The sequence below is a fragment of the Papilio polytes genome, unplaced genomic scaffold (genome assembly GCF_000836215.1).
Source record: "Papilio polytes unplaced genomic scaffold, Ppol_1.0 DF824169.1, whole genome shotgun sequence".
In the NCBI taxonomy this organism is placed as follows: Eukaryota; Metazoa; Arthropoda; class Insecta; order Lepidoptera; family Papilionidae; genus Papilio; species Papilio polytes.
Window position 1 is genome coordinate 2,955,141 of NW_013525035.1, and position 12,944 is coordinate 2,968,084.

The following is a 12,944-nucleotide window of genomic DNA, read 5'->3' on the forward strand; positions in this document are numbered from 1 at the left end:
GTTTGGGGTACGGATCTTGCGGTCGAGGGTTCGTATTCCGCCATTCGACTATTGTGAACCATATCCTAGCACAAACCTAGAGCTTGGTTAGAGGAAACTTAATATTTAAAAACATATCTTTGTGTTAAATAAAATAGCACTGTATCTGTATAGCAATAAGGTTGAATTCCGACCTGGTATCTCGCGCGCAGCCTGTCGCGCATCTGCTCGAGGCGGCGCGCGGGCACGGGCGCGGTGCGCGAGGCCGCGCCCTCGCCCGCCAGCCAGCGGTGCGCCAGGCACTCGTGTGCTGTTAGACGCTTCCTATACACGGGAAAACAACATTTTATTAGTAAATAATCTATACATCTATACATAGAATAAAATTGAAGTGTCTATGGTATCAAAAAAATCCAGATTTCGGGAAGATGAAGTATTTAGTTGCTGATAACGAAAACAAAAAAATGTCTGTCCGCAAGCTACCTTAGCTCAGGGTAATCTCCGAAACACATGTGCCGATTTCGACCCGACTTTCACTAAAGACTAGCTGACATTGACGGGCATACTACAGGCTACTTTTTATGTTAATATTGCGTGGACGAATTCGCGGGTAACAGGTAGTCGATTATTGTCCACCAAAACCGCCATTAGTATCCCAAAAACTCCTTCATTAAACGACAACGCTTTGTTAATAGGAAAATCCCTTAATCTAGTTTTATACATCGGGACTGTCTAAATAACAATTAATTTAATACAGCTAAATTATTAATTAAAAGTACTTGTAAAGAATTAAATACATCACAAATATTTGACTTTCTGCTTGTATGACATTTTTGTATGAATGTTTAATATTGTATGACTTACTCCTTATTCTTGACAAGCAGACGTCGGATGAAGTCTTTAGCATCATCAGAGACGTGCTGGAAGGCCTCCTCGTCGAACTCCCAGTCGCACGCCTTCACGTTCTTGAGGGTCTCGATGTCGTTGTTACCAGCGAACGGCGATAGACCGGACAATCTATGAGATATTTCAAAATTAAAAGACCGCCTCTAAACGTAACATACACTAGAATTTTGTAGACAGTTGGATGGATGGATGTTTGTTAGAGTATGTAGCCTAAACTGGTGATCGGATATCGACGTAATTTGGCATAGATGTAGAGGTTAGTGTGGAAGAACACATAGGCTATTCACATTTGTTTTTTTTTTTAAATCCCACACTGACGGAGTAGCGGGCGAAAGATAGTATCATAATTGTCGAGGTCAACTGTGGTTATGTGAAGTTTTGAGTCTCGTTTGAATACTTAACAAATGGGCTCAAGGCAGTGTAAGCCCACACTTAGCGCGGTATACTCACAGCACGTAAGCGAGCACGCCGACGGCCCACATGTCGGTGTAGAAGCCGACTGGCTCGCGCTCCACGATCTCCGGAGCAGCGAACTCCGCAGTGCCAGTTGATATCTTCACTACTTCGTTCGGGTCCAATTTTGTAGCTAACCCGAAGTCAATGATCTAAAAAACAAATCATAATTAGAATCAAATGTAAAACTGTTAAAAATGTTAACTATTTAAATTGAATTTGACAAAAATAGCAACTTAATCGTCTAGTTAGATGCACAGGATAACTTAAAATTAGAGAACCACGCCCATTAACATTTAAGTAATAAAAAAACAGTACAACTTTTTTTATACAATAAGGTGGCAAACGAGCAAGCGGCCATCTAAATTCGCCGAAATGGCGAAGCGACTGACCCATCGACATCCGCAATTGCAGATGCGTTACCTACCATAAATCAACGGAGGGGAAGACGCAGATAAAGAAGATATTTCCCCTTCCTATGCATCTCCTCCAACGTCAAAACACTTTCCTTATAAGACAAGGGTGGAACGGGAAAGGGAGTAAAATTGGGACTCCGGAGTAAAGAGAAAGTAATACTTAGAAGACCAGTTCCAACCGGTTAGAGAATGACTCTCACAATATTGACAATAATACTTACTGCTATAGCAATAAGGTGCAATTTACCTTAACATCAGTGCCGGTCCTCGTCTGGCACATGACGTTCTCAGGCTTGAGGTCGAGATGTATGATGTTCTGCTCGTGCATGTGGCGCACGCCCTCGCACACCTGCCGCATGTAGTGCGCCGCCTCGGCTTCGCTCATGCTGTACCCTGGCTCCGTGATGCGCTCGAACAGCTCGCCGCCGGACAAACTGACAGATATTATAGTTAGTATGTATAGACAATAGACAAAATAAAGCTATTTTTGATTGAAAAAAAAAAACAGGACTGGCTGTGATTTTTTTTTAAATAAATGTGTTAGTTGATTTTTGTGGTTTTATTAATATTTCTTTTAACCATTCCACGTAGGCTTGAAAAAGCTCCTGCTAGTTCACGACAATATGCCGGGATTCGAACCGTCGACTGCAAGATCGGTAGTGCGTACCGCTATTGGCTCTTAAAAGTCGATAAAGTTTCTCGTCAAAATAAGTCTATTTTATGACACAAAATGTGACAATTTAAACAAAATACTCACAATTCGAATATGAGAACCATTTCATCATCATCTTCAAAGGCGTCGTGTAAATTGATCAGTTTCCTATGGTGTAGCTGATTCATTATATCTATCTCTTTCTTGATGAGCTCCTTCTCCATCGCACCGGCGACTGGTATGAACTTAGCCGCGAAGTAATTGCCGGTGCTCCTCTCGCGACACCTGTGCACTACGCCGAACGCGCCTGTGCCTACAACAGTTACACCCACCTCATGCTTGCGAACTTACACCTTATTGTGTACTATATAAGTATTAAATTCGTACTTAAGGCCTGTCCCACTAAATTGTAAATTGATAACAATAGGATTTTATCAGTGACGTCATTTTTAAGCTATCCGAGCCTCATCAACCAGTGGGACAGGCCCTTAGTCTTTTTATTACGTGCTTTCTACTTTAAATAAAACTCTACAGTTATATTTTTAAAGTTTAAATTCGTGCTTGTGTTTTTTATCGGTTTTTATGTTGTTTAATTTTTTTATAACTACATTAATTTTAAATCTGTAGTAGACGTGACAATAGAAATGCAAAAACGTGCTTAATACATAATCTACATAAATATATCCTAATTTATATGTTTAAATATATAAGTAATTAAAATTAATACCTATAATAATCATTCCGAATAAAATTATACTAAAAATTCATGCTTAAAAATTACAATAAATAATTTGAAGGTATGATTTAGACTTTTTATATTATCTATATTTTTTAATCTATGAGTTTTGTCTAAATAAACCTTCTTAGATATATTTAAAACTGTAATAGCGGTGTGCGTGTGAGACAGAGAGATGCAGACAGAAAGAGATGCACTACATCGATCCTTTCACACACAGACCTGCGCCGCGTTTCCTTTTAGAAGAGGCTCTCACGAAGTCACCTGCGAAATTCACCACTTTGTACTTATATTTAGAGTTCAAAATGTTTAACTACAATATTAGTTTAGTGTTAAGAACTATTCAACCATGGAGTCTCTCCCAAACAACTTCGTGAGTCTATTTTAGTTCTAATTTATTACCATGCTTAATTTTTATATTTAAATTTTTAAATTTAAAGCTACATTTTAAGTACATTTAAATCATTAACTTGTTCTTTTTCATTTAAATAATGCAAAAACATGCATTTTATCTTTCATTTCAAAAACATGTTTTTTATATTAGTCTTATAAAACTAAAAATATCTAAATACAAAACGTCTGTCTTTCATAAATATACAAACCACACAAGTTAAAAAAAATTGTACAATTATAAACACTTCCCTATAACCATTTAGGGTCACAATTCATAAACATGTGCGTACTCTACAAGTGCGTGTACGTTGTATGCATGCGTACTGAGTGCGTATACGTCGTGCGTGCATACGTGTGTGCGTGTAGTACATGCGTATTGTTCACGTGTGTGTGTGTTACTTACCAATCTCCTCCAGTATATCGTATTTGTCGTACACGGAGCAAGTGCTGATGTCCACTGGCTGGGGAACGTATTTGCTGTACACGTCAAACACGTAGCTGTCGTAGTCTTTCACTGGACCGTGGTCCGCGTTAGTGCGGATACGTTTGCCTGTCTCATCCACTGGAAATAAATATTTTATGATTTAATTTGTGAGCTACATAATATATATACTAGCTTTCGCCCGCGACTCCGTCCGTGTGGAATTAAGAAAAACAAAAGTGAGTAGCCTATGTGTTCTTCCAGACTATCGTCTACATCTATACCATATTTCATTGAAATCGGTTCAGCAGTTCAGGCTACAAGCTCTAACAAACATCCATCCATCTAAACTTTCGCATTTATATTAGTATGTTTTGTGCTAGAAACATTCGTATCTATTTATAAAACCTCAACTTAAGTTTTGTCTTAAAAGATAAACTTAGACTAGTTTAAATAAAGTTTGAGTCTAAAATATTTATCAAAATACACTAGTAAATTCATTACCCCATAATTCGATCGTGTGACGAATATCTAATTTTAAAAAAATCTTTTGTAATAGTTTAGAGATAAACACGCGTTTGATTTAGTGTGTTGGTAACATAACATTATTTTGCTCCAAAAAACTCCGTCGAATTAAAGCTAATTCTGCGTAACTTTGTCTTCCTTAGTATTTATTCATTGACTGTGTGGCAGTTTCTTACCTGGATATTCCTTCTTCTTGAACTCCTTTTTGATGATGGACTTTGTCTGTACGAGCGTGGTAGGCTCGCTGGGTTCCGAGCGGCCGTAGATATTCTCTGCGTAGACGCGGAACTCGTACTGCTTGCCGGGGACTAGACCCGTCACCGCCATTGTGGTGAACCTGCATGAAAAATAACAGTTTAGCAAACCTTAACATTATACGAAATGCAGGAGGCGGAAGCAATTCCGCATAAAGTCCGATGAATGTATGTGCGAGAGGCCTAATAGCCCTTTCTCTTTCCTTAAAAGATGAGAAGTTAGTTTTAACCGTGGAGAAGACGGATAGAAAAGGGAAATATCCCCTTTATGTGTTTCACCTCCTTCGGGTATAGGTAGGCAATGCATCTGCAATTGCGCTGGTCTATGGGCAGCGGTCGCTTCGCCATTTTGGCGGATTCAGGTGGCTTGCTCGTTTGCCATCTTGTTTTACTTATATTTTAAATAAAGTTTAGATGGATTGATGTTGGTTAGTTTGTAGCCTTAACGGCTGAATGCATCTCCGTGAAATTTGGCATAGATGTAATAGTTTAATCGTTGTACTTTTATTATATTATTTATTTCCAGGCAGACGGTGTCGTGGGCGAAGGCTAGTAGTATATAATAATAACCTGGTGGTGCCGACTCGTATCCAGCTGGTCATGGGGTGCTCCCTCTTCTCCAGCAGGTAGCTGGTGATGTCGGAGCCGCCGTCCCATACCGGCGCGCGCCAGCTCACCGCCAGCGAGTCCACGCCGATGCTGTCCACGGCAGGGAACCGCGGCGGGTCCGGACGGTCTACGGAATTAACGAATGAATGAATGACTGAGCGAGAGAACGAATGACATCGATTAAAAGAACGAACAGTGATGAAAGTTCGTATTTAAAATATGTTTTTTTTTTTCATTTTTTCGTAAAAAATTTACGACTAAAAAGTAAATTAGATAATGCCAGGTATATAAATGGCATGTAAATGTTATATAAAATAATTTGAAATATATGCATACCACTAATTTCAATGTTGATAACAGCCGAGTCCTGTCCCAGTTCATTCTCCGCGGTGATCCTGTACGGACCGGAGTCCATCTTGCTGGCGTCACGGATTGTTAAGATAGCGTGGCGCTCTGAAAGAACATTTAATTAAAATGTAACTTTTAAGAAAGGAGGATAGGCTTTACTGTAATTCACTGACTTTTGGTGTCAATTTCTGTTCAGGGCCCTGAAAGTCACCGACGACCTTATTTAAACAGATTTAAGTGTCCATACGTACCTTTCCTCTCGACATGGTAGTGGAGACCAGACTCGATGGTCTCTCCTTCACGCACCCACGTGATCTTGGGCACGGGGTGGCCAGTGAAGGGGATCTTGATGACGACGTTCTCTCCCTTGTCGAAGTACGCCGTGTCGCGGAACCGAGGCGGAACGTTCAGTTTCGGTGCAGCTGGAAAAAGAAAATGAAAATATTATTTCTTGTATCAAAGACGCTTAGTTAGCTTCGCTTATCTCTAGCGAGATGTCAAACAGGATGCCTTTGATATTGGATAACAATTACCGTTACCATGGCAACCTTGCTTCCTTGATTTTGTCAACTTATGGTTTTGTCCCTTTCCCGCATAACGGTTATTTTTCCATTTTACTTACTAAACTCAATAACGTGAAAATATATAGTCTGTAGCGTATTGTAAAAAAAGGCTTGTTCAAAAATGTACAGTGATTGCTGTCATTTTACTATATATTATAGAGAGGATAGATTTATATTTTTGAATGTATTTTATTAACTCAAAAACTAGCCGATTTTAAAAGTTCTTTTACCGTTAGAAAGGTAATTTATCTGTGAGTAACATAGGCCTTATTTCTTATTTACACGTGGACGAGATCACGTGCAACAGCTAGTATAGTATAGATATATGTGTCAACTGACTCATGATGAGCAGCTCTGCGCGCGTGCTCTTGACGCCGGCGCGGTTGACGGCGCGGCACACGTACTCGTCCGCGTCCTCGCCGAACACGTCCGCCACCGTCAGGAAGTGGTTGTCACCCTCGCTCCAGATGCGGTACCGCGGACCGTTGCCTATCTCACGGGCACCTACGACAAACAAACACACATATTTATTGTAAGGAATAATTAATATGAAGTTGTAGACCTGAATTAAAATACCCATGATAATTAAATAAAACCTAGTCAGGTATACGTGCACGCACGTATGCGTGCAGTACGTAAAATACTTTGATATCCCTTTAAAACTTGTAAAAAAGATCAAAAGACACTCATTTTTAAACTAGAGTCAGTATTAACTTTTATGATATTGAACTAGTTAAATAACATTAATTGAGTATTTACACAATTTACCCGACGTTATTACGATGAAGGAAAACAACGTGATACTGCACTTATGGGCGAAGAAATTCAAAGATATATGTGAAGTCAACCCGCAGGGGGCAAGCGTGGTTGACTAAGGACTTACCCCTTACTTAGGGTAGGCTCCGACCCTCAGTGGAGATGTATAGTGAGCTAGTAACGTACATAAAATATTTCGTTTCCGTGTTATGTAGAAGCTAAGACACTTGTATCTAATCGAATACTGTGAGAACTTACCCTTATACCAGGTGATGGTTGGTTTAGGTGATCCAGTGATGGTGCACTGGAACTTGGCGTTGTGGTTCTGTATGCAGTTGGCGTTCTTCAGAGGCTTCACGATCTCAGGTGGCGTTGCCGCTGTACACATAAAACATAAAGCTTTGCACAATCATGTATTTGATATGTCTACATCAAGAATTATAATTTTAATAAAACATTTGAAATGTTCAAAACACCTTCAGTTTATTTTTCCATTTTTATTATTTCTCTTTTATGATAGATATACGTAGTACTTAAGTTTATTATACTTTTAAGTAAAATATGTGATGGAAATATCGGATTTTGTTACTTTATCTGACAGTGACGTCATTTTTTAGCTATCAGCCCATGTCCCATTGGTGGGACAGGTCCTTAACCTCCTACAGTTATTTAAGCCCCACCCACCAGTCCCCCCTTCAAATCCAGGTTAACTTACCCTTAGGATCGACGACCTTGACTTGCTGCGAGGCAGTACTTGGCGGGGACACTCCAGCTTCATTCTGCGCCGTCACCTGGAACTCGTACTGACGACCTTCCACCAGGTTGGCGCAGTTCAGCTGCGTCGGCAGACACAGCGTCGCGTTCACACGCTGCCAGCTGCTAGACCCTACCTCGCGTTTATCTACCCAATAACCTGGATAATATACGTTTAATATTATTCTACGGTTTTTTATAATGTAATGTGGTAAAAACGTGTCAACCAGTAGTGGGATAGCATGGTTGATTATGGCCTGGTCACCCTAACTTAGGATAGGTTTCGAGCAACTCAGTGGGGACGTATAACGAGCTGGTGATGATAATGATGATTAAAAACGTGTTCTGTTTTTTTTTTTGTTAAAACAGAACTTAAGACGCGTATATAAATGGATGCATGAATCTAGATCATACGTGTGAGCTATTAGAATTGAGCCAAAAGGAAGTACGTAGTCTCTGCCTACCCCTCTGTGTTACAGGTGTGAGTTAAGTGAGTTTCTTGTTTCTGCCATTTACCTTGTATCCTAGCGCCTCCATCGCTTTCGGGTTTCTCCCATTCCAGATGTACGAAGTGTCCGCCCACTTCTAAGATCTTAGGCACGCCTGGTGCTGATGGCGGGTCGAATGGTGCCTTCGCCTACAAGTTATACGTTTATGATTCAATTAAGTAATTGAAAATTGACGCTCTCGCTCTCTGAACTGCTATGAGAAGTATACGCTAACAGATTGTTTAAATGACAAATGATTTTCAGTCTGACAGAAGTTTAGGAAGAGTTTTTCGAGACACTAAAGAGGAAAAATGCTTAACAAAAGAGTCCTTATAAAAATGCATTACCTTAACAGGGTTGACACCTTCCAATCCTGGTCCGATTCCATTATCATTGGCGGCGTGGACCCTAAAGTTGTACTCTTGTCCTTCTGTCAGTCCGTGCACAGTGAACTTAGTATCACGTACAGAAGACGCGATGGTTATCCAAGTGGTACCAGACACATCGATACGTTCGACCACGTAGTGCGTGATTGGCAGCCCTCCGTCGTATGCGGGCGGTTTCCATGACAACGTGCACGTATGACGCGTTATATCGCTCACTTCGAGCGGGCCTTGTGGTGGTCCTGGCAAGCCGGTCACGGTCACAGAGAACGTGTCTGATGTCTCACCAGAGTTATTCTTGATCGTCAATTTGTATATACCTGGAGATAAAAACATATATATTGTAATGTAGAACAAAAGCGTGTCAATTTTATTATAAAAAAAAAACAACTTTTATATTCACTAAACAAATGTAAAATACAGAAATCTAAATAAGATATCTAAAGGACTTACCCATATCATCTTTAGTAATATCCTTGATAAAGATGAGAATATAATCATCGAAGACTGTGTACTTGAAGTGCGGTGTCTCCGAGAGCACGCGGCCGTCACGCGACAACGTCACGTCGACCGGCTGGTCGCCCGTGTACAGGATCTTTATCTTTGTGTTGTCGTGTTCCGGTAGGTGGAGGTCGCCCGGCATGCGTGTGATGCGAGGTGGACCTGGGGACGTTCATTCATTAAGTTACGTTACTCATTCAGTCATTCATTCATTTTAAGACTACATTAAACAATACTACAATCCAAATGATTTTTTATCTAAAAACCTTGATCGTTAAAATGCGTAAAGTTTGATTCTATACTAATATTATAAAGAGGAATCATATTTTTTTATGTACTGAAATAATTTAAAAACTTTTGGGGCCTATTTCGAACTTTTTCACAAAAAAGCGACGTTATCATTAAGTAACTTTGGCTATTGTTTTACTTTTTTGAAATTTAATTCGGACATAAACATGAGCAAGAACTAGTATAAAAATTTCACTTTAATTAGAAGACAAATAAATACAAAGATGCCAATTATAATGCTGACTACAGTCAGTTTACAATACACTTACTTCCAATCTTAAGATGTGCGATACAGTAGATAAATCCGAGGCTGTTGACAGCTTCGCAGGTGTAGTCACCCTCGTCACCATCCGCCACCTCCAGGATATTCAGCTTCAGCGTACCCTCACGTGACTCCGCAATATACCTAGCGCCGAGCACGATCTCGCGGCCATTCTTGAGCCAGCGTCCAGTTGGTACTGGCGTGCCACTGGCTTGGCATTGCAGCGTGTAGGGCCGGCCCAGCGGCGCTGTCAGCGTGGCCGGCAGTGGTTTCAGCCACTCCGGTTTGACGCCGCCAGCTTCCTCTCCAGTGCGCACCGGTGTGGTACAACTGGATGGCTCAGATTTACCTGGAAACATACATGACTTTGCTTGGTACTTGATATCTGACATTTTTTTTATTAAAAAAGAGGCAAACAAGCAGCGAATAGCATAACATTAACTAACCCGACATCCATGGACATCCGCAACGCCAAAGCAATCAAGTATTTTAATTATATACAGTAAAATTTAACCATAGTCATAAAGACATTTGATATGATATAAATCTTTTCTTTTTTCATGATATCTGTCAACTCTTTCACTGCTTTAAAAAGGCTTGTACAACACTTTTATATATTTCTAACAGAAAAGATGATAAATATAAAACAAATTGCAGATGTTTGGGGTTTAATGTAATCTCCTATAAAATTAGTAGATATTTAAGATTACTTGAGTTTAAGAGACCGTCGATATGGTACGTATGGTACGTATGGTACGTAAGGTAAGGTAGAACAAACTCACCAGCAGCATTAACAGCAATAATTCTGAACTCGTAGTCGGCGCGCTCGTGCAGCTGCAGCGCGGTGTAGCTGGTGTCCTGCACGTTGTAGTCGTTGCACTTCAGCCACACCGAGCTGCTCGTCTCGCGCCGCTCGATTATGTACCCGGTTATACGGGAACCTGGAACACGTATACCGTTACACCACGCCCACAATAACTGACACCTCGTGGTGAATGCATGATGATGCATTTCAATTGTTCAATTTACTACCCGTTTCAATTTATGGCATTTAAAAAAAAACTACATTTAAGAGAAGAAAATTTCAATTTCGCCAGTTAACCAAAGACATTCCAATACGAAGTGTGAAGTGTGTGAAGTCTGAACTTATGTCTCCTTTATTATATTTTAAAAATGTCAATACAGGACAGGAGGTGGAATACTTTTCAGAGAAAGTACTGTTGAAAATAATTCGTTCATTATCTCTCGTCTATATATTAAACATCTTTGGGTACACATCGTTACCATCACACAAGTATAAATCAAGACAGAAGTCAGATATTTTTGTACAACAAAAAATTGTTAACTTGTAGTGCTTTTTGAATAAGCCAAGAAGAGTCCAGCTATTATTTTACAATCAAGACAGACATTTTGCAACAAGATATGTAGAGTTTAGTATATTACCTCCGTCGCTAGCGGGCGGCTGCCACACGAGGTCTACGTAGTTGCGTCCGACACGCAGCACGCGCGGGCTCTGCGGCGCGGAGGGCGGGGCGGCGCGCGCGCGCACGCGGAACGGCGCAGAGCTCGCCGAGTGCTTGCTCAGACCCGCCGCGTTCTTCGCGCGGACGCGGAACTCGTACTCGTGGCCAGGCTCCAGATTGTAAGCCTGGATAAATTTGTGTGAAATCTATAATCTACATGTTATTTTTGTAATTCTAACCAGAAAGTGGATGGCTACAAAGATAAAGACCGATGAAAGAATGATGGGTTGTGTGAAAGAGGTTATGATTAAGAAGGAAGTGGATTTAGATATGACGGCTGATAGAAATGTATGGAAGAGCAGCACATACTGTGTCGACGATAAGGGCAAGTTAGTGACAACAAGAGTTTGGAGTGTCGGCGATTCAGCGGTTTTGATACTTGACTTGTAAACTACAGGGGTTCGAAACCCGCCATGTACCAATGTAATATTTGAATTTTTTTAATAATTTACCCGACATTCTTACGGTGAAGGAAAACATCGACCTGCAGATATCGGCGAAAAAATTCAAAGATACGTGTGATGTCAACCAACTCTCACTGGGCCAGCTTGGTTGACTAAGGCCTAGTCACTCCAACATAAGGTAGGCTGCCTGCCCCTCAGTGGGGACGTATAGTGAGCTGGTGATGATGGTGATAAGCGTTTGCAATCATCATTTACACCGTTTGAAATCCACTGACCTGGTAATTACATTCCTTGACGAGGTAGTCAGCACTGGACCAGACGCTGTCCTGTACGTCTCTGAACTCGACCTTGTATCCTTGTATGCGCGCGCCGCCGTCGGAGCGCGGCCTGTCCCACGACACGGTGGCCGTGGAGCCATCCCAGTCCAGCACGCGCGGCATGCCCGGCGCGTCCGGGACAGTGAACGAGTACTGGATCATGTACATTAACATTAATAATAAGAATATACAAAGATATACAAGATAAAAACATTAATCATATATTTAGATTGGCTTATGAGAGTTGTTTTTGGTAATGTTGTTTTGGACAAATAAAGAATAGATAACTGTTAAAGGATCCAAAATTTTATTGTGTTATTAATTTATTTTGGTCAATGCGATCATTTAGTCTTTCGAGTGCATGCTATTAAAAAGAATACTACAAACCTTAGCAGTAATAGAGTCGTCCATGCTAAGAGGTTCAGAAACGCCGTATTGGTTTTCAGCGCGAACGCGGAACGTATATCTCTTGTTTGGTTCTAATCCCATTACATTGTAATGACAGTTGCGTACAAACGAAGATATCTTCGACCACACCTGTAAGTTAAAAAAAAAACGTAAAAATGACAATAAAAAATATGTATTTGTGAAATTAATTTTAATCAATCTATTGAGTTATCATTGGCACTGTTTAGTTGTTCTTCAGTTTCTTTCCTACTTGATTTGAATTCCTAAGTCGAAGGTTTTCACAGTCCAAACATCTTCAAAGACAACTTTACATTTTAAGTTATTTTCAAACAAGATAAATACTTACGCCAGTATTGTCCAGCTTCTCTACAATGTAATTAGTGATGGGAGAGCCGCCGTCATCTAGCGGTGGTTTCCATGACAGCGTGCAAGTGTCCGGCGTGATGTCGGAGCAGTCCAGAGGGCCTACTGGAGGAGATGGTTTGTCTACAACCAGCACCTGTGGAACAATGTTATTGGTTATAAAAGTGAAATATACAACCAACCATAACAGAAGGAAAGAATATATATGTTCAGTTTATCCATACATCTTTTAATATTACACCA

At 40.5% G+C, this 12,944-nt stretch overlaps 1 protein-coding gene across 8 annotated transcripts in view; it reads right to left on the reverse strand.

Annotated features, from left to right (window-relative positions):
* Positions 1-12,944, reverse strand: part of LOC106111340 (twitchin) — a 76,014-nt gene that overhangs the window by 9,483 nt on the left and 53,587 nt on the right. For all 8 annotated transcript variants that reach the window (XM_013293371.1, XM_013293373.1, XM_013293370.1 and 5 more), the window contains 22 exons: positions 12,685-12,837; positions 12,318-12,467; positions 11,889-12,083; positions 11,130-11,334; positions 10,469-10,627; positions 9,694-10,035; positions 9,089-9,298; positions 8,600-8,955; positions 8,281-8,401; positions 7,727-7,924; positions 7,270-7,389; positions 6,595-6,759; positions 5,944-6,114; positions 5,681-5,797; positions 5,306-5,471; positions 4,658-4,818; positions 3,939-4,097; positions 2,512-2,719; positions 2,002-2,188; positions 1,336-1,490; positions 844-996; positions 174-303 (listed from right to left, as the gene is read on the reverse strand). In XM_013293371.1, the coding sequence (XP_013148825.1) occupies positions 174-303; positions 844-996; positions 1,336-1,490; positions 2,002-2,188; positions 2,512-2,719; positions 3,939-4,097; positions 4,658-4,818; positions 5,306-5,471; positions 5,681-5,797; positions 5,944-6,114; positions 6,595-6,759; positions 7,270-7,389; positions 7,727-7,924; positions 8,281-8,401; positions 8,600-8,955; positions 9,089-9,298; positions 9,694-10,035; positions 10,469-10,627; positions 11,130-11,334; positions 11,889-12,083; positions 12,318-12,467; positions 12,685-12,837 (3,981 nt within the window). The remainder of the gene's footprint in view (positions 1-173; positions 304-843; positions 997-1,335; positions 1,491-2,001; positions 2,189-2,511; positions 2,720-3,938; positions 4,098-4,657; positions 4,819-5,305; positions 5,472-5,680; positions 5,798-5,943; positions 6,115-6,594; positions 6,760-7,269; positions 7,390-7,726; positions 7,925-8,280; positions 8,402-8,599; positions 8,956-9,088; positions 9,299-9,693; positions 10,036-10,468; positions 10,628-11,129; positions 11,335-11,888; positions 12,084-12,317; positions 12,468-12,684; positions 12,838-12,944) is intronic.